Genomic DNA, 14759 nt, shown 5'->3' on the forward strand with positions numbered 1-14759 from the left:
GCTTTAAAGGTTTTATTTAAGGCTGATTAAAGTATAGTATTTAAGGCTAAAACGTGAAGATTTAAAGCTTATAAAGTAGTCTTTAAGAGCTTTGTTTAACACTGGTAAAAGTGCAGTATATTTATTTATATTTACACAAATTCTTCGAATTAAAAAGGAAAGTTTTATTGAGAAAAATGCACTGTGAATTTTCTTTCACGTGTCTAGATAAAGGATAAATGGATAAAGAATGGAGAACTTAGAATAAAGTGTTGTTGAATAGTGTCCATGACCTATTAAATAAGTAATTTCTCTCTCTTATGTGACAGTTGGACGAATGAAAACAAACAAAACAAAACAGGTTCCTTTCAAGTAAGACAAATTTAAGCTAATGGAAGCATTCAAATCCCGTTTTCAGAACTCGAATGAAACCATATAAAATATAGAAAAAAACAGTTAAATTCATAAAATATCCTTGGAAAGTTTAATAATTAATAAAATTAGATGTTTTAAAAAAATTTATATTATATTATATAGGTAAATTAACACTATGAACAATAATTAGTAATTATAATGTTGCTTCCACATGAAATTCACAATGTATGATCAATTAATAAATAAATTATTATTATAAAGTTTTAATTAATTTATATATACTGTACAAACATTAATACTCCTACATGATGAATTAATTTGTCTTTAAAACATATATTACTGTATTGCAGAATTAATTTAATAAGATAATATATCGAACCTGTGAACAACGGCCAACAAGCGAATATAAAAAAATGACCGTTGTACGGAGGTTGTATTGTACACATTTAAACATTTAAAAACAAAAAAAAAAACTGGAATAAAAGGCCACCGTTTAGAGGTGATCGTGGTTAGGAGGCGGCCGTTATTGAAGGTTCGACTGTGTTTTATTTTTATTACAGTAAATATTCTAAAATTGATTTTCAGCAAAAAATTAAATTTTTCGATCATTTAAAGCTAATTTTATTCAATAATTATTATAAAATTAAATTTTTATATATTTAATACTATAAAAATCGATAATTTTTATTATTAAATACATTTTTTAAAAATTTTTAAATAGAATTTCTGAAATAAATAAAGAAATTTAATAATTTTATTTAGAATTTATGGTTACAAAGTATCTCAAGATTTCTAAATTAAAAGACCAGATGAAGCTAATCATCCGTTTATCTTCCTCTGCAGTTTTTTCTTCTTATCCTCTACAACCATAAACATTGAAATATTTACATCTTACTTTTATATTAAATTTCCAACGAAAAAAAAAGAATTTCTTATCAGAATATTAAAGTATTTTATTATGTAACTTCTTAATTACTTGGAAGAAAATAACCGTAATTAGAAACGATTTTCTTGAATTTTCTGAGATAAATATCTTGAAAAAACATCAGAAAATAAAACAAAAAATATAAATTTTTATGTAATATTTATGTTTACATTTAATTATATAAATAAGTAAGTTTAATTCTTTGTCATTTCTCTTAATGGAAATTCTAACAAAGTTTGACGTTTGTCGTTAAAAATTAAAAGAAAAAAACATAAAAATGTAAATTTAAATTATTTTTCGCATTTTTATACTAAATAATCATTTATTTTTTATATAAATTCTTTTTATTTACTGTCAAATATCGACAGTTAAATGCATTTGATTACAATAAAGCGCAGCCTTTTATCATCCTTCTATTGTTTCCATCTCCAAAAATATCGATTTTTTTACATTCCTAATTGAATTTTCTGAGTATTCTTCCTGTATTTTCGTTATTTTTCTCATATTTTCATATTTTCACTGCATAATTAATGCCACATTACACATTTAAAAGTGAAACTCAGTATCTTTGATATTGGATAATGCGATAGATCTCATGAAATATGTATTGTCAATTGTGTCCAGATTTTTCTGATGATTCAGCTAGAAGTGTAGAAGATGGGGGAAAACGAAAAATTAATATTAGTTTTATTTTGCGCAGTGTTCTCAATCAATCAATCAATCAATCGCTCTACTGAAAAAATAGAAATTTCGTTAAAGAATTTTGCATTTTAATTGAAAAATTTGGACTTTTTCGAATTATAATATCATCACTGCCTTATATTCATGAAATTGCATGAATTTAAACCACGACTTTAATATTTATATAATTATTTATTTATTTAATGAAGGAGTACGTGAAGTCAATGACCTTTATTTCAATGTCCCAGAATTATAATTAAAATTTAGGAAAAGTGCTTTTAAAATCTTTATCTTAATTATTATTTTTATTTATTTATGTAGTATTTTATGCATTTTACATATAATTTTTTACAAATTTCTTAACTTAATTTTGAAACTTTATGTATACATGTTCTCAGATCTGTACCTTAAAAATTACACTTTTTAAACATATTTTTGTACAGTTTATAGCTAAATATTATGTTTATATATGTATACAGACAATAATTCCATATATTTTCTATGTGATTATTGTGGTAATGAGAAGGAAACTGTCCTTCTTCCTTCTCATTTTCTAAGAACGATTTGGATCTATCATGGATTACGAAGCATTTTTACTAATATTATTCAAACTTTAATAAAAATTTCTTGAATATTTCCGTTTAAAGTAACTGAAGTTTAATAAATATTATAATTTTTATCTATATAAATTCGATTTTATAATCAAATTAGACGAAAAAAAAAAGAAAAGTGAAGATTTTTCACTCCAACGATGCAAAAATGGTTTGGATTTCACCTAAAGATTTCTTAGGATCCTTTTGCAGGACAAATTGATGCATTCGACAGTACCATCAGAAAAGAATTCTCTCTCAATTCCTCTTGGAAGCAACAAATTTCCAATTCTATCGAATTGATAAAATCACCTGTAAATTGACATACAGGATGTTACGTCTTATTGGTATTCTTCTCGAAACTGTCTCAATGTTCAACCTGCCCGATTCCCCCTACTCAGGAAACTGAAAACGCTTCAATTTTTGTCAATGGATAGAATTTTTTTCCTTTTTTCACCACTCTTACACTTGAGACGGTTCTCGTACATCTGAAACCTGAAATTCCCTCAACAGGAACGAAGAATTGTTATTATTATTATTATTATTATTATTATTTTTAATGCCTTCCATTGACTAGCAACTTGTAAAACTGAATTATTTAGTAAAACTTTTATTACGTTTTTATATTTTACGCCAAGTTGAATCTGTCGTGACGTTCGATAACTCGTTTCTCTGACGTATATATACTACAAACTGACCATTTGTGCAAGGGCGTTGACCATCCAAGCTGAATAATAGGATCTGGAGAAGATTCCTGTTAAAGTTTCCTGGTTATTCTGCAAACCATTTAATATAAAGATTAGATAAACTCGATACTAAGTACATCAATAATATGCTATTCCAAAGAATGAGTTTCAACGTTTATCCTCCTCTTCTCCTGTTTTTTGAACGTTGGATAATGGCATTAGAAACTTCTGAGAACTCAATTTTATAGTGGAAAAAATTAAACCAAAAAAAGGGGGAAGAGAGCAACGTTGTGTGAAACATTCCTGGAATGTAGTTTAATGAAAATTAAAAATGTTTCGTACTTTAATATTCATTACACGTAATTGTACGTAAGTCAGTAAGCAAATTACATTTATCTCGCCGAGATTGTCTGAGTTTTTTTAATGAGATTTTTGTTATTTGTATTGTTAATGAGTGTAAAAGTTTAGTGTTATTTCACGCTAATTAAAGTAAGTTTAATGTTGTAAATATTATAATTTTAAATTATTTATTCTGAATACAATAAAAACGCATTTAACTCTTATGAATCTGTCTTCTGGAAGATAATTTAGGGATTTTTATAAATAGATTTAATGCAATAAAGCTAACTTTATGACTGGAACATATTTAATTTTCGTTTGTTTTTAAAGTGTATTTTAAAACTTAAATAAATTAAAAGATATTTATGAAATTATTATTATTATTTTTTTAAATTAAAGTGAAAGGCATTTTATAGATAAATTTCATTTAAATAAATCTTGTAGAAATCATTTTTGCTACGTTAATTTTACACTAAAGAGGTGTAAATGTCTATTTAATTTTCAGAATATATCATTGTAAAGATGTTAAGATTAAATGTTTATTTAGTGTTTGAGGAAAATGCAGATAGATCTGCAATTTCCCAAAGGAATGAAGAAACTTTATAAGATATTATTATCATTTTCTTAAATTTAAACTATTATTTTTCATTTTTTTCTCCTAATCCTTTTCCAAAAATAATGATAAGTAGAAAAAAAACAAAGATATAAAGTCTCTTAAGCATCCTAAAACATTGCAGGAAGATGCAGATGTTGATGATGCTGAAAAGTATCATCAGCATCCGCATCTTCTTGCAATATTTAATATTCAATCTTCTTACAATAATCGGTGGATGTTGATGATGCTCTTCAGCATTACCAGCATCCACAAATTATCTGGAATCTGAATAAATTGCAAAAAGATGCGGATGATGCTTTTCAGCATTTTTTAAATCTTAATACCTGTTAAGCATCCTCAAGTTTAAAATTAATTTTATATAATATTTACAATCAGTGAAAAGATATAATGTACGGTACTTGTACATGATTGTGATTCACTATTCAGTTTACCAATAAATGTGTTAAAATGATGATGAGTTATAATGTAAGATCTAATTGATAATCACGATTATATTATTATTAATTAAATATAATTGCTCGTTGTGTTTACATCTTAAAATATTAAAATCGCATGTACTAAGCTGTATTATGTGTAAATTTTAATGAGAAACTAGATTTAAATCTGTTTGTATTTATCTTGCATTTATACTTTTGCTAATTATTTTTAGTAAATTAAAATTTAATAATTTTAATTATATTTAAATACAGAAAAATTGAATATTTAAAAACATTAATAGTGTAAAAGTTTTTAAAAATTTGTGTTTTAAAGTTCAAAATGATTAAATTTTTATAAATTTTCTAGAATTATTAAACAATAATTAACATATAATAAATGTAAATATAAAAGAATACATTTATATTGCTTAAAAGTACTTAAAAATTACTCATTATAATTGCATTATTATTATTATTTAATAAAATAAACTTTAAATCTGTATTATGATTATAATTTTTGGTATGATAACAATACTCTGATATGGTGGTACTTCAAGGCATGCAGAAGAATTTTTCTTTAATAAAAAAAAGCAATAATTAGTACCAAAACTCGGCACTTTGGCACTTTTGGCGCTGCAAGCAACGAAAAAAGAAGTTTCATCTTTGATGACACACGAGTGCTTGCACCGTACCTATAAACTGTCAGTCGCTCTCAGCGCCAAAAGTGCCTTAGTGGCGATTTTTGATATTATATATTTTTTGTGGAGGTGTCCCGAAATGTCATCAAACCAGATTTAATTAAATTTGGACTGCTAATTATTCCCTTAACAGTGTTGACTAGGTACTCCTCGGTGTATATTATTAACATATATATTTAAATCACATTACAATATTTATATAGTAAATACGTACAAATCTTCTCTTTCATGATCCAAAAAATGGGGGGCAGCAGGCAGAAGGATGATCTTGTCCAGACACACGTCGCCTTTCCCTTGTATATACATACAATTTACTGTATTTACAGTAAATTGTAAGTATACATGTACTATTGTCACACTATAAACAGGTCAGAGGTCATAGTTTAAACCTTTCGATGCTAGAAAATATAATTAAGCTTTAAAAAAATATGAGAAGTAAGGGGAGAATAAGGAGATACTGCAGTCTGGACCGGAAGTCACGTGATTTCGATTCAAAATTTTCTCTAGAACGGAGTGAGAAGACTGGCATGACTCGATTGTTATCGGGAAAAATATGATTTACAGGGGCAAGACACCACTAAAATCCAGACCGGATACGGAAAGCTCAAGGGTAGGATGCCCCTCATTAACTATATACAAACCGGAAGTCACGTGACAATTATATAAAAATTGCATTCCGACATTGTGACGATGTTATTATATATAAAAAGTAAAGGTATACAAAGTAGGAAGATGTAGAAATATAATAAATATAAATTTAGTGTTTATGAAACCGTGCCGGTGCTTATTCTGCAACTTGAACACAAACTATATGGTGTATTTTCTCGGACACATGGCAAATTTCATCACTAAGTTTTCTTCAGTTGAGTCTTTCTTCATCACTAAGTTTTCTTCAGTTGAAGAAAACTTAGTGATGAAATTTGCCATGTGTCCGAGAAATACACCATATAGTTTGTGTTCAAGTTGCAAAATATAAATTTAATTACTTTAAGGCTATATTTAATTGTACATAAGGATTATAAATAGTTGCATAAACTATAAAGGAGAATAAATTTTCGTTAAATTGATATATATATATTTCTTTTCCTGAAAATTTATATAAAACTATTCGTATTCGTCCATTCAACCGCATTGATTATATTTACATACTCCAGGAATTGAAGTTAATTTCGACATCTGTTACTAAGATAGACGATTTTATAAATCAGAAAATGTAGATGAATTCGACTTTTTTTAATAATTTAAATATTAAATTTCTCGATCGATATTAATTCAATATTTTTTCCTCTTTCTTCTATGACATTTTTCATCATAAACTTTGAATTGAATCATTTGCAAAATTTTCTAAACATAAAATAAATATTATTTCTGAAATAATTTATATTACAGTTTCGGATTCAGAAAAGCTTGAAACGTCAAAAAATGCTAAAATATTTGGGATTTTTCTCTGTATGTATGGATGTTTGTCCATCCAATTTAAAGCTTAATAACTTTTGTGCCTTTTATCGAAAATATCTGAAATTTTGCAGGAAAGTTTATGCTTTAGGGGTACTGATGCTGTTAAATTTTGGTGATTAAAGGTTGAGAGGGTGGGGAGACAGAGGCGGTCACGTGTCGTATCTCCAGTCGTATCCAATGATGTAATTAATATTTATAATTTTTTAAAATAAAATTCATGACATTTAATAATAATGAAAATTTTTAAAAAATCGCATAACAGATGGCGCAACGTATAATGATAAATTTTGTCCGGAAAAGTTACTCAATTCTGTTAGATAATTTATTATTATTATTTCCAGTAGATTATTTTCAGGCAAGAGTTAACGGATTCGCTAATTAAATAACGTTTAAACTAGATTTAAAATTAATCTGAATTTAATTCTATTGTACAGAATGATAATTTAATTTTTAATTTAAAACTTTTTATCGTCAAAAAGTTTTTAAAATATTTGATTTATTTGTATTTGGAAATTGTAAAACTCTCCTATTCGAAGTAGCTTTACTTAGTGTAAATATCGGCGCATAGAAAATAAACAATAAGAAACAAGCCTCTTGCTTCGAAAAAATCAAGAAAAAATGAAGGGAAAAAAATATATATATATATAAAATGTTTGTCGAGAAAATACCGAATTTCATCTTTTATAAGATGAAAATAGAAAAGAATCTTGTTGCAAAAATATATATTTTTACTGTGAATTGATTTTTTCCCCCTCTTGTATTTATTTTTTCCTTTTTTTCTCTTCAAAAATTATATTTTTCAACTGTAATTTATTGAATTTTTCAACTTTTATAACATTTAATAATTTTTAAAAATAAAATTCAGTCGATATTTTCTCTTCCAAACAGTCAATATAATTAAATTATTAAAGCTATAACAATAATACATTTCTCATTATTTAATAAATGTTATTATTAAACACAAGAGCCTTAATTATCTACAGTAAAAACCTGTCAAAAACGGACTTGGATATAACGAAAACCTGCTAAACTGGTAACGTGAATTCCGGTTTACACAGGTTTTACTGAATTTAAGTTATAAGATTATAATTTGTTAATGTATGTAAAGTTTTTTCTGGAGAATTATTTTTAAATAAGGAAAAAGTAAGATTTTAATATTAAATAACGTAGTTTAAGAAGATAGAATTTTTTATTTAAAAAAATTAAAATTAGAAACAATCAGGAATTTTTACTTTCTTTCTTTTTCCCAAAGGGACAAAGCACATCTCTTCATTCCATGATAAAAAGATAATGTGGGATGAGTGGATTTTAGAGCATCCCTCCAGCATCCTCATCAATTTGACAGAGTGTTTTTACTTTAAATATATAAATAGAATATTCTTGTATTGAAAAAAGTTACTTTTAAATCATTTCATTAAACACAATACAAGCTTTAGTTCTCTTTTAATAGCAATTTCTTCTTTATTTTATTGTTGAAAGTGGGAAAAATTGTTAAATAAGTAGTTAAAAGTTTGAAAATAAAGCGAATCACTTGAAAAAATTGTTAAAAAATTACATTTTTTAATAGAATTTTTTCTAAAATTGTTTATTTTAAATATAATTTTAGATTTAATTATTAAAAAATACAACAACGAGTTGCGTAACTTTCTCGGCGAAAATACTTAAAATTGAGTATGTTCCATCTGTTACTAGATTTTATTAAAAATTTTATATTATTAATTATTATAAAATAAAAAAACTTAGTTTTTAGGGTACAGACGAGTTTTATAAACAATTGGAAATGCTAATAACGAGTAAAATCGTCATTAAGTACGACCCCACTCGAGTTATGACCTCTTCTATCTCTCCACCCTTCTTGACCTTTAACTACCAAAATTTAACAGCAAGAAGGCCGTTAACTTTCAATCCGTCCTGCAAAATTTCAGAAATTTTCGACAATAGAAACAGGAGTTATTAAGCTTCAAATTGGATGAATAAAATTATGCCCCTCTATACATAAGCACATATACATAGAAGAAAAAATCTTCAAATTTTGAATTTCTCAACGTTTCGAGTCCAAAAATATAAAAACAATATGGGGAAGGGTCATTTTTGACTAATATTTACTTCTTATTTATGTAGTAAATATAAATATATATATATATTCTATTGTATTATCAGTGCAGTGTGTGACTTTATCGCTCGTTAAATTAATTTCAAAAGTTACTAACCGCTCTAAAACTGTAAATTTTACTTTTTTCACAATCTAATTTAATTCTAAAACTTATTAAAACGTTTTTTAATAAAATGTTTAACTTGAAAAACTTTATTTTTGTTGTTATATCTTCATGAATTTTCGAACTTATCTCTTATCAAAATTTGTGAAGCTGTAACAAAAAAAGGGGAGTAGAAATTGTATGATATGGAAAGCGATGAATAGAATCGAGAAGGAGATGTCACTTTTAACCAGATAAGAAATGTCAAAGTAACTTCGTTCAAAATATATCAGACGAAATGTCTCAGATGGTTTGGCCAAATGCATCCTTTCAGAACAATCAAAACTCTTGAAAACCTCATTTCTTAAGATTTTATAGCAGGAAAAAAGTGAAATAAGAAAATTTTTTTCCTCAAATTTCTCTTCTATCGATTTTCTCATTATATATTTTATTTCTTAATTAGTTACAATTGAAATTAATTTTTAAAATAATAATAATAAATAAAAATTCTAAATTTACTGCTTGTATATTTAGAATATATTATAGTTAATCACACTTAAGTAGATTTTAAGCATTGTTAAGAATCTAATTAAATTTATAAATTATTAGCTGAAGTTTTATGCATATAAAAAAAGATTTTGCATCTAAATTTACTCTAAATAGCTTGAGAAGGATACGGCCGTTTTAACGTGATGTTCGAACGGACAGGCGGACGGACGTTAATTGGAAAATAGTCTATAACCTTCTTAAGACTGCCATGAATATATGTACGTAGTTTGGTAGAAATTGGTTCAGCCGTTCTCACGTGACACTCGAACAAACGAACGGACAGAAGGTCAGACGTGAATCCAATTTTATACAGTAGATAAGCTGTAAGCGTTGTAAGCTTGAAATCCTTTGATCCGTATAACAAATTTGACACTATTACTTAACTTTTTAACCGTATAATTAATTGTATTTTTTTAGTAAATTAAGATAAAACGAGCAATTACTTATTGTGACATTGTCAAAATGCATTCAATTTTAGCAGTCTTGCTCCTGTACACCATTAGCAACAGAGTCATGCTGGTCATCTATCTGTCTACTTTTGAATTCAAATAACGTGACTTTCAGTCCAAACCGGAACGTTATTAAACGGGTCCTTCCTAGATGAAAGTTTAGACCAGATATGGAAAGCTTTGGAGCCTCCTGCCCCAAAGCTTTCCATATTGTTACGAGTAGGCATAAAATTGCTTCAGAGAATGAATCACACAGGAACACAATTAAGATGGATATCCATCTTAATTGTGTTCCTGCAATTGTGATAAAAATTAAGCTTGTAATCACTTTATAATAGTTGAAAATATTAAAAGTTTTTAAAAATAAAATACCATAACAGATGACGCCACTAAATATTGCCGGAAAACTAAAGCAACTTGCTGCTGGATTTTTTTAAACCACGTTTTTTTAAATATCTTTAATTATTTTATTAAATTAAATCTATTTTATATTTTTTCAGGCGTGACGTCATTCCAATTGTCTTAGGAGCCAAGCCAGAAGACTACAGGAGGAGTGCACCATACCATTCGTACATCCACGTGGAAGACTTTGATACACCCAAAGACTTAGCCGAATATTTAATGGTCTTAGATAAAAATGATACACTTTACAATGAATATTTTCGATGGAAAGGAACCGGAGAATTCGTCAACACATACTTTTGGTGCAGATTATGTGCAATGTTACACGCCCCACCGCAGCCAAAAGTCTATAGAGACATGCACGCTTGGTGGTCGGGTGCAGGGACTTGTACCAGTGGAAGCTGGAAAAAATCAGTAGAAAAAAACCCGATAGCGGTTGAAATTTATAATTAATAGTCTTTAAAATTTAATTTCTATAAAATCACTTTTTTACAAACAAACAAATAAAAATAATAATAACAACAAAAAACAAAAATAATTATATATATAAATGTATATCTTCTCCGCTTGTCTTTCAGATAAATATTTATATAAAAATATGAGAAAAATTAGGTTCGAAACGAAGAGTAATGAGATAAGGACTTAAATAATTACCTTAATAACAATGACAGTGATACCTCGAAACTCGAATTTTTCATTTCGAGTTCCGGAAAGTTCGAGTTTCGAAGCGATTTTTTTTTTCACGTAAGGAACAATCAATCCGTTTCCAAATGTTTATTTTAATCATAATTTAGGCCAAAATAACACAATTAATGCGTAAAACAATAAAAAATAATCATAATAATGGATTGAAAACACTGAAAAGTAGTGTAAATAATGCAGTAGATAGAAGTATCCCAAATTCGTGTCAAGGAATTTTTATAGTTTTTAGCCCAAAAATTACGTTTATTAGCCCAACTCAATCTGGCAACATGCAGCGCCAGCTGCAGATATAATACCGTTCAGTATGGCCATTTTTGTGTTCGAATTCCAAAAAAAGTAGGGAAAATTTCCTCGAAGAAATTCGGATTCCAACTTGTTCGATTTCTGGAACGTTCGAGTTCCGAGGTACCACATATATTAATTAGCTTATTAATCAATTTTACAGCTTTTTTAATAAGCATAAATTGCCATTAACTCGAACAAATATTTAAGGAAAACAAATTAAATTTATCTTACGATAAAATAATATATATGATCAATTTGATAAGGGAAGAAAATCTCGCATCATTATCACTCATTTTTATTTAATATATATGATATTTGATACGAGAAAAAAATTCTATTTATTTCTTTTATTTGTAATGTGTTAACATTGAAAATTATTTATGTCTAAACTCTATAAAAAATTCCTTCTTACATTCGTTTACTATTATTTTTTCAAGCTCATACACAAATATTTCAGCTTGAAACGTTTATATCAAGCCCATCAAGTTGTAAAAAATTCATATAAAATTACGAAATTTACACATTTTTCAACAGAAAATAATTAAAAATATTAAAAAATATTGACTTAATCTTTGTCCTTTTTTAAAGGTTAATTATATAAACTTTTTAAGCTAAAAAAATTCGATAATTTGCCTGAAATTTCTATATTTAATTAAAAAAATGGAGAAAAATTTGAATTTAATTTTCTCTAAATTACACACGATTTAATTTTATAAAACACGCGAAGTTCCTTGTTAATTTTTGATAAATTGTCGAGCAATTATGTAGAAAGTAGGATTATAAATCTACATAATTTTGGGTCTAAATAAACGGTCAAAATATGAAAATTTCACATTCTTTCCATAATATAGCATGAACGTTACTATAGTTACACATTGGACAATAGGAAACAACAGCTGCAAGCATTGAAATCATCCATCTGGTGCTTGGATTCGGAAGTAAATGAGTTATTATAAGGTATTGTGACGTGGAAAATCTACTTCAAAGTACTCTATTGATTATCGTACGGAAGGAATAATATTATTCAGAGTAATAGGATGTTTTTTTTCTATACGATATTTATGTCGAAAGAACGAGAAATTAGTGATTTTATTATTAATTTATTCTAATAACCGTGATGAATATAATCACGGTTCTTAATTTATTTAATTTATAACATATTCGAGAGCACATCAAATAGCTTAAATGGGAAGTTTATAAAGTTTTATACTGTGAATAATTTATTTTAAGGTCGCATAGGTGTCGATATATTTTCAGTTTTGAAGAGGAATATGTATGGATAGTTCCATTTCACTTATAATAAAGTTTATAGCTTCCTTTCAATTGAGTATTTGGAACGTTGAGGGATCCAAAAGTGAGGTGTTAGCTATCTCCTCCTAATGCTATCTTCTTAGAATCATTCCCATCCATCTTATCCTGTTTTTATGAAAGTTTTCCATTTGCTATCTTTTTTCCCCTTTTTTTTTGGAAATAAAAAAAAGAATATTTACTTTTAAAATACAGTAAAACTTGTTTATGACGTCCATTAATATTATAAAAATTTATCTAGTTTATTAAATATAGATAAATTAAGTTACTTTCTTCGCCGCTACATCGTTATATACCAATTTTACTGTATTTATATGAAGTGAAGTGTATATTTTAGATGAATATGTTTGTATATTTGTAAGTTTGTAAACTATTTTGTCATTAGTTGTGGTATGAAAGCGTCTTTTAAATTGTGTGATAAGGATTTAAAAAAGATGGCGTGTCTCTTCACTCCGGAGTAATTAAAATAAACAGGAAGATATTCATAACTTACGAAGAATTAGAGAGATTTATTCAATAAAATTTTATATTCTGGCTTGTACAGTACGAAATGTACAGATTTCACAACTTTAAAGGCCATAAAACTTGTAATAAAAGCCATAAGATTTATCTATTCTACTCTTTAGAAAATACGAATAAAACATAAATAGACGTTTCCATTTTACATTAATGAGCTTTAAACCTAATCCTTCATTTCATAATCCTTTTATAAAAAAAACATTTCCAACGATTTATTTGATGTATAAATTTCATTTTAATGCGCTGAAGTGTAAAAACTTTATTCACAATCATCATTTCTCTGCTCTCTCTCCATTTGTTTCTTATCAAAGGAAAAAAAATAATATATATTACATTTGTTACGGTAGTTTATTACATCCTACTGTTTTATCGCTTAGAAATGTCACCTTTTTTTCTGCCATTGTAATAATATTTTCCCTGTATTCTTTTTCAAAACCGCCATGACGACGATTTTTGCTAATGGATGTTACGCCTGCACTTGTAGCTTCACCGTAGCAACAAGGAGCCGTGCGGGAAAGAGCACACTTCAGGGACTCTAAGCATTCGATATCGATTTCCAAGCGGCATTTTGTGATTGTAGATAACATTTAATAGCTTTGGAGAAACTGTGATGACTGAAGGAATTTAAATTTATTGTATTTTGTTCCAATGAAAATGTTATTTTATGGATATTTAGCGAGGAGGATTGTAATAAGAAAGTCTATATTTATTGTATAGGGTCATATAAATATATATGTCCTGTGAAAGAAAAGGTGTCAAAAAAATAAAAATAATGTAAATATATATGTCGAGGTTTATTCTCGATATTCTGTGATGTCGATAAGAAAGATGTATTTAGAATTAGAAGAATAAATTAATTTAGAAATGATTGATTGAATTGTTTAATTATTAAGTTTATGTCTTTAAAATTTTATATTTTAATCATTTTGATTTAAATACACCTAAAGTTATTTATAACTTAAAATTATCATAAAAATTGATTTAATTATTCGTTTTACTCGTTTAGAATTTCTCCTAATTATCAATTTCTTAATTAATGAATTTCATTATTTAATATAAATGAAACAAATAAAAATATTTTGGAGTATTTTTATGATATTTCTTAAATAATTCAAATTTCATTTATTAACTTTAAAATGCAAATTGATATTTTTGCATAGAAAATGAATCAATTTCATCGGAAATTCCAATCAAAAAGTCGAATAATAAATAAAGTTTACTTACAATTTTTAAGAAATAACGTAAAATAAAACTTCCGTAAATAAAATAAAACTGTTTTGAATTTCTGATTAGGCAAAATGTCGAAAAAATATTTAATCAAATTTAATATTTGACGTCTGAAAATTATTAATTTCTTATATAAATAGCATAAACTTTACTTGAACTATTTCCATTTCCAAATTGAAATTCCTTTTCTTTGAGATAAAAGATGCAAATACTTTTAATATAAGTTGTTAGAAAGGAAATTTATTTTTATTCAAAAATTATAAAATATAAGAACCTAATGAATATTATATCATTATAATTGATTTCAAAAGACAAGTATAGCTGTAGTACACAGAGGAGAAGGAATATCGATCATATTTT

The 14759-nt window shown here is 26.6% G+C and overlaps 1 protein-coding gene across 3 annotated transcripts in view; it reads left to right on the plus strand.

Moving 5' to 3' along the window:
- The window catches only part of LOC136975304 (glycoprotein 3-alpha-L-fucosyltransferase A-like), a 101786-nt gene extending 90438 nt beyond the window's left edge, over positions 1-11348 (plus strand). For all 3 annotated transcript variants that reach the window (XM_067270384.1, XM_067270440.1, XM_067270511.1), the window contains exon 4: positions 10457-11348. In XM_067270384.1, the coding sequence (XP_067126485.1) occupies positions 10457-10811 (355 nt within the window). In that variant the 3' untranslated portion in view covers positions 10812-11348. The remainder of the gene's footprint in view (positions 1-10456) is intronic.
- Positions 11349-14759: the final 3411 nt, after the last annotated feature.

Source organism: Centruroides vittatus, unplaced genomic scaffold, assembly GCF_030686945.1.
Source record: "Centruroides vittatus isolate TY-2023 unplaced genomic scaffold, ASM3068694v2 contig_10, whole genome shotgun sequence".
Classification (NCBI taxonomy): domain Eukaryota; kingdom Metazoa; phylum Arthropoda; class Arachnida; order Scorpiones; family Buthidae; genus Centruroides; species Centruroides vittatus.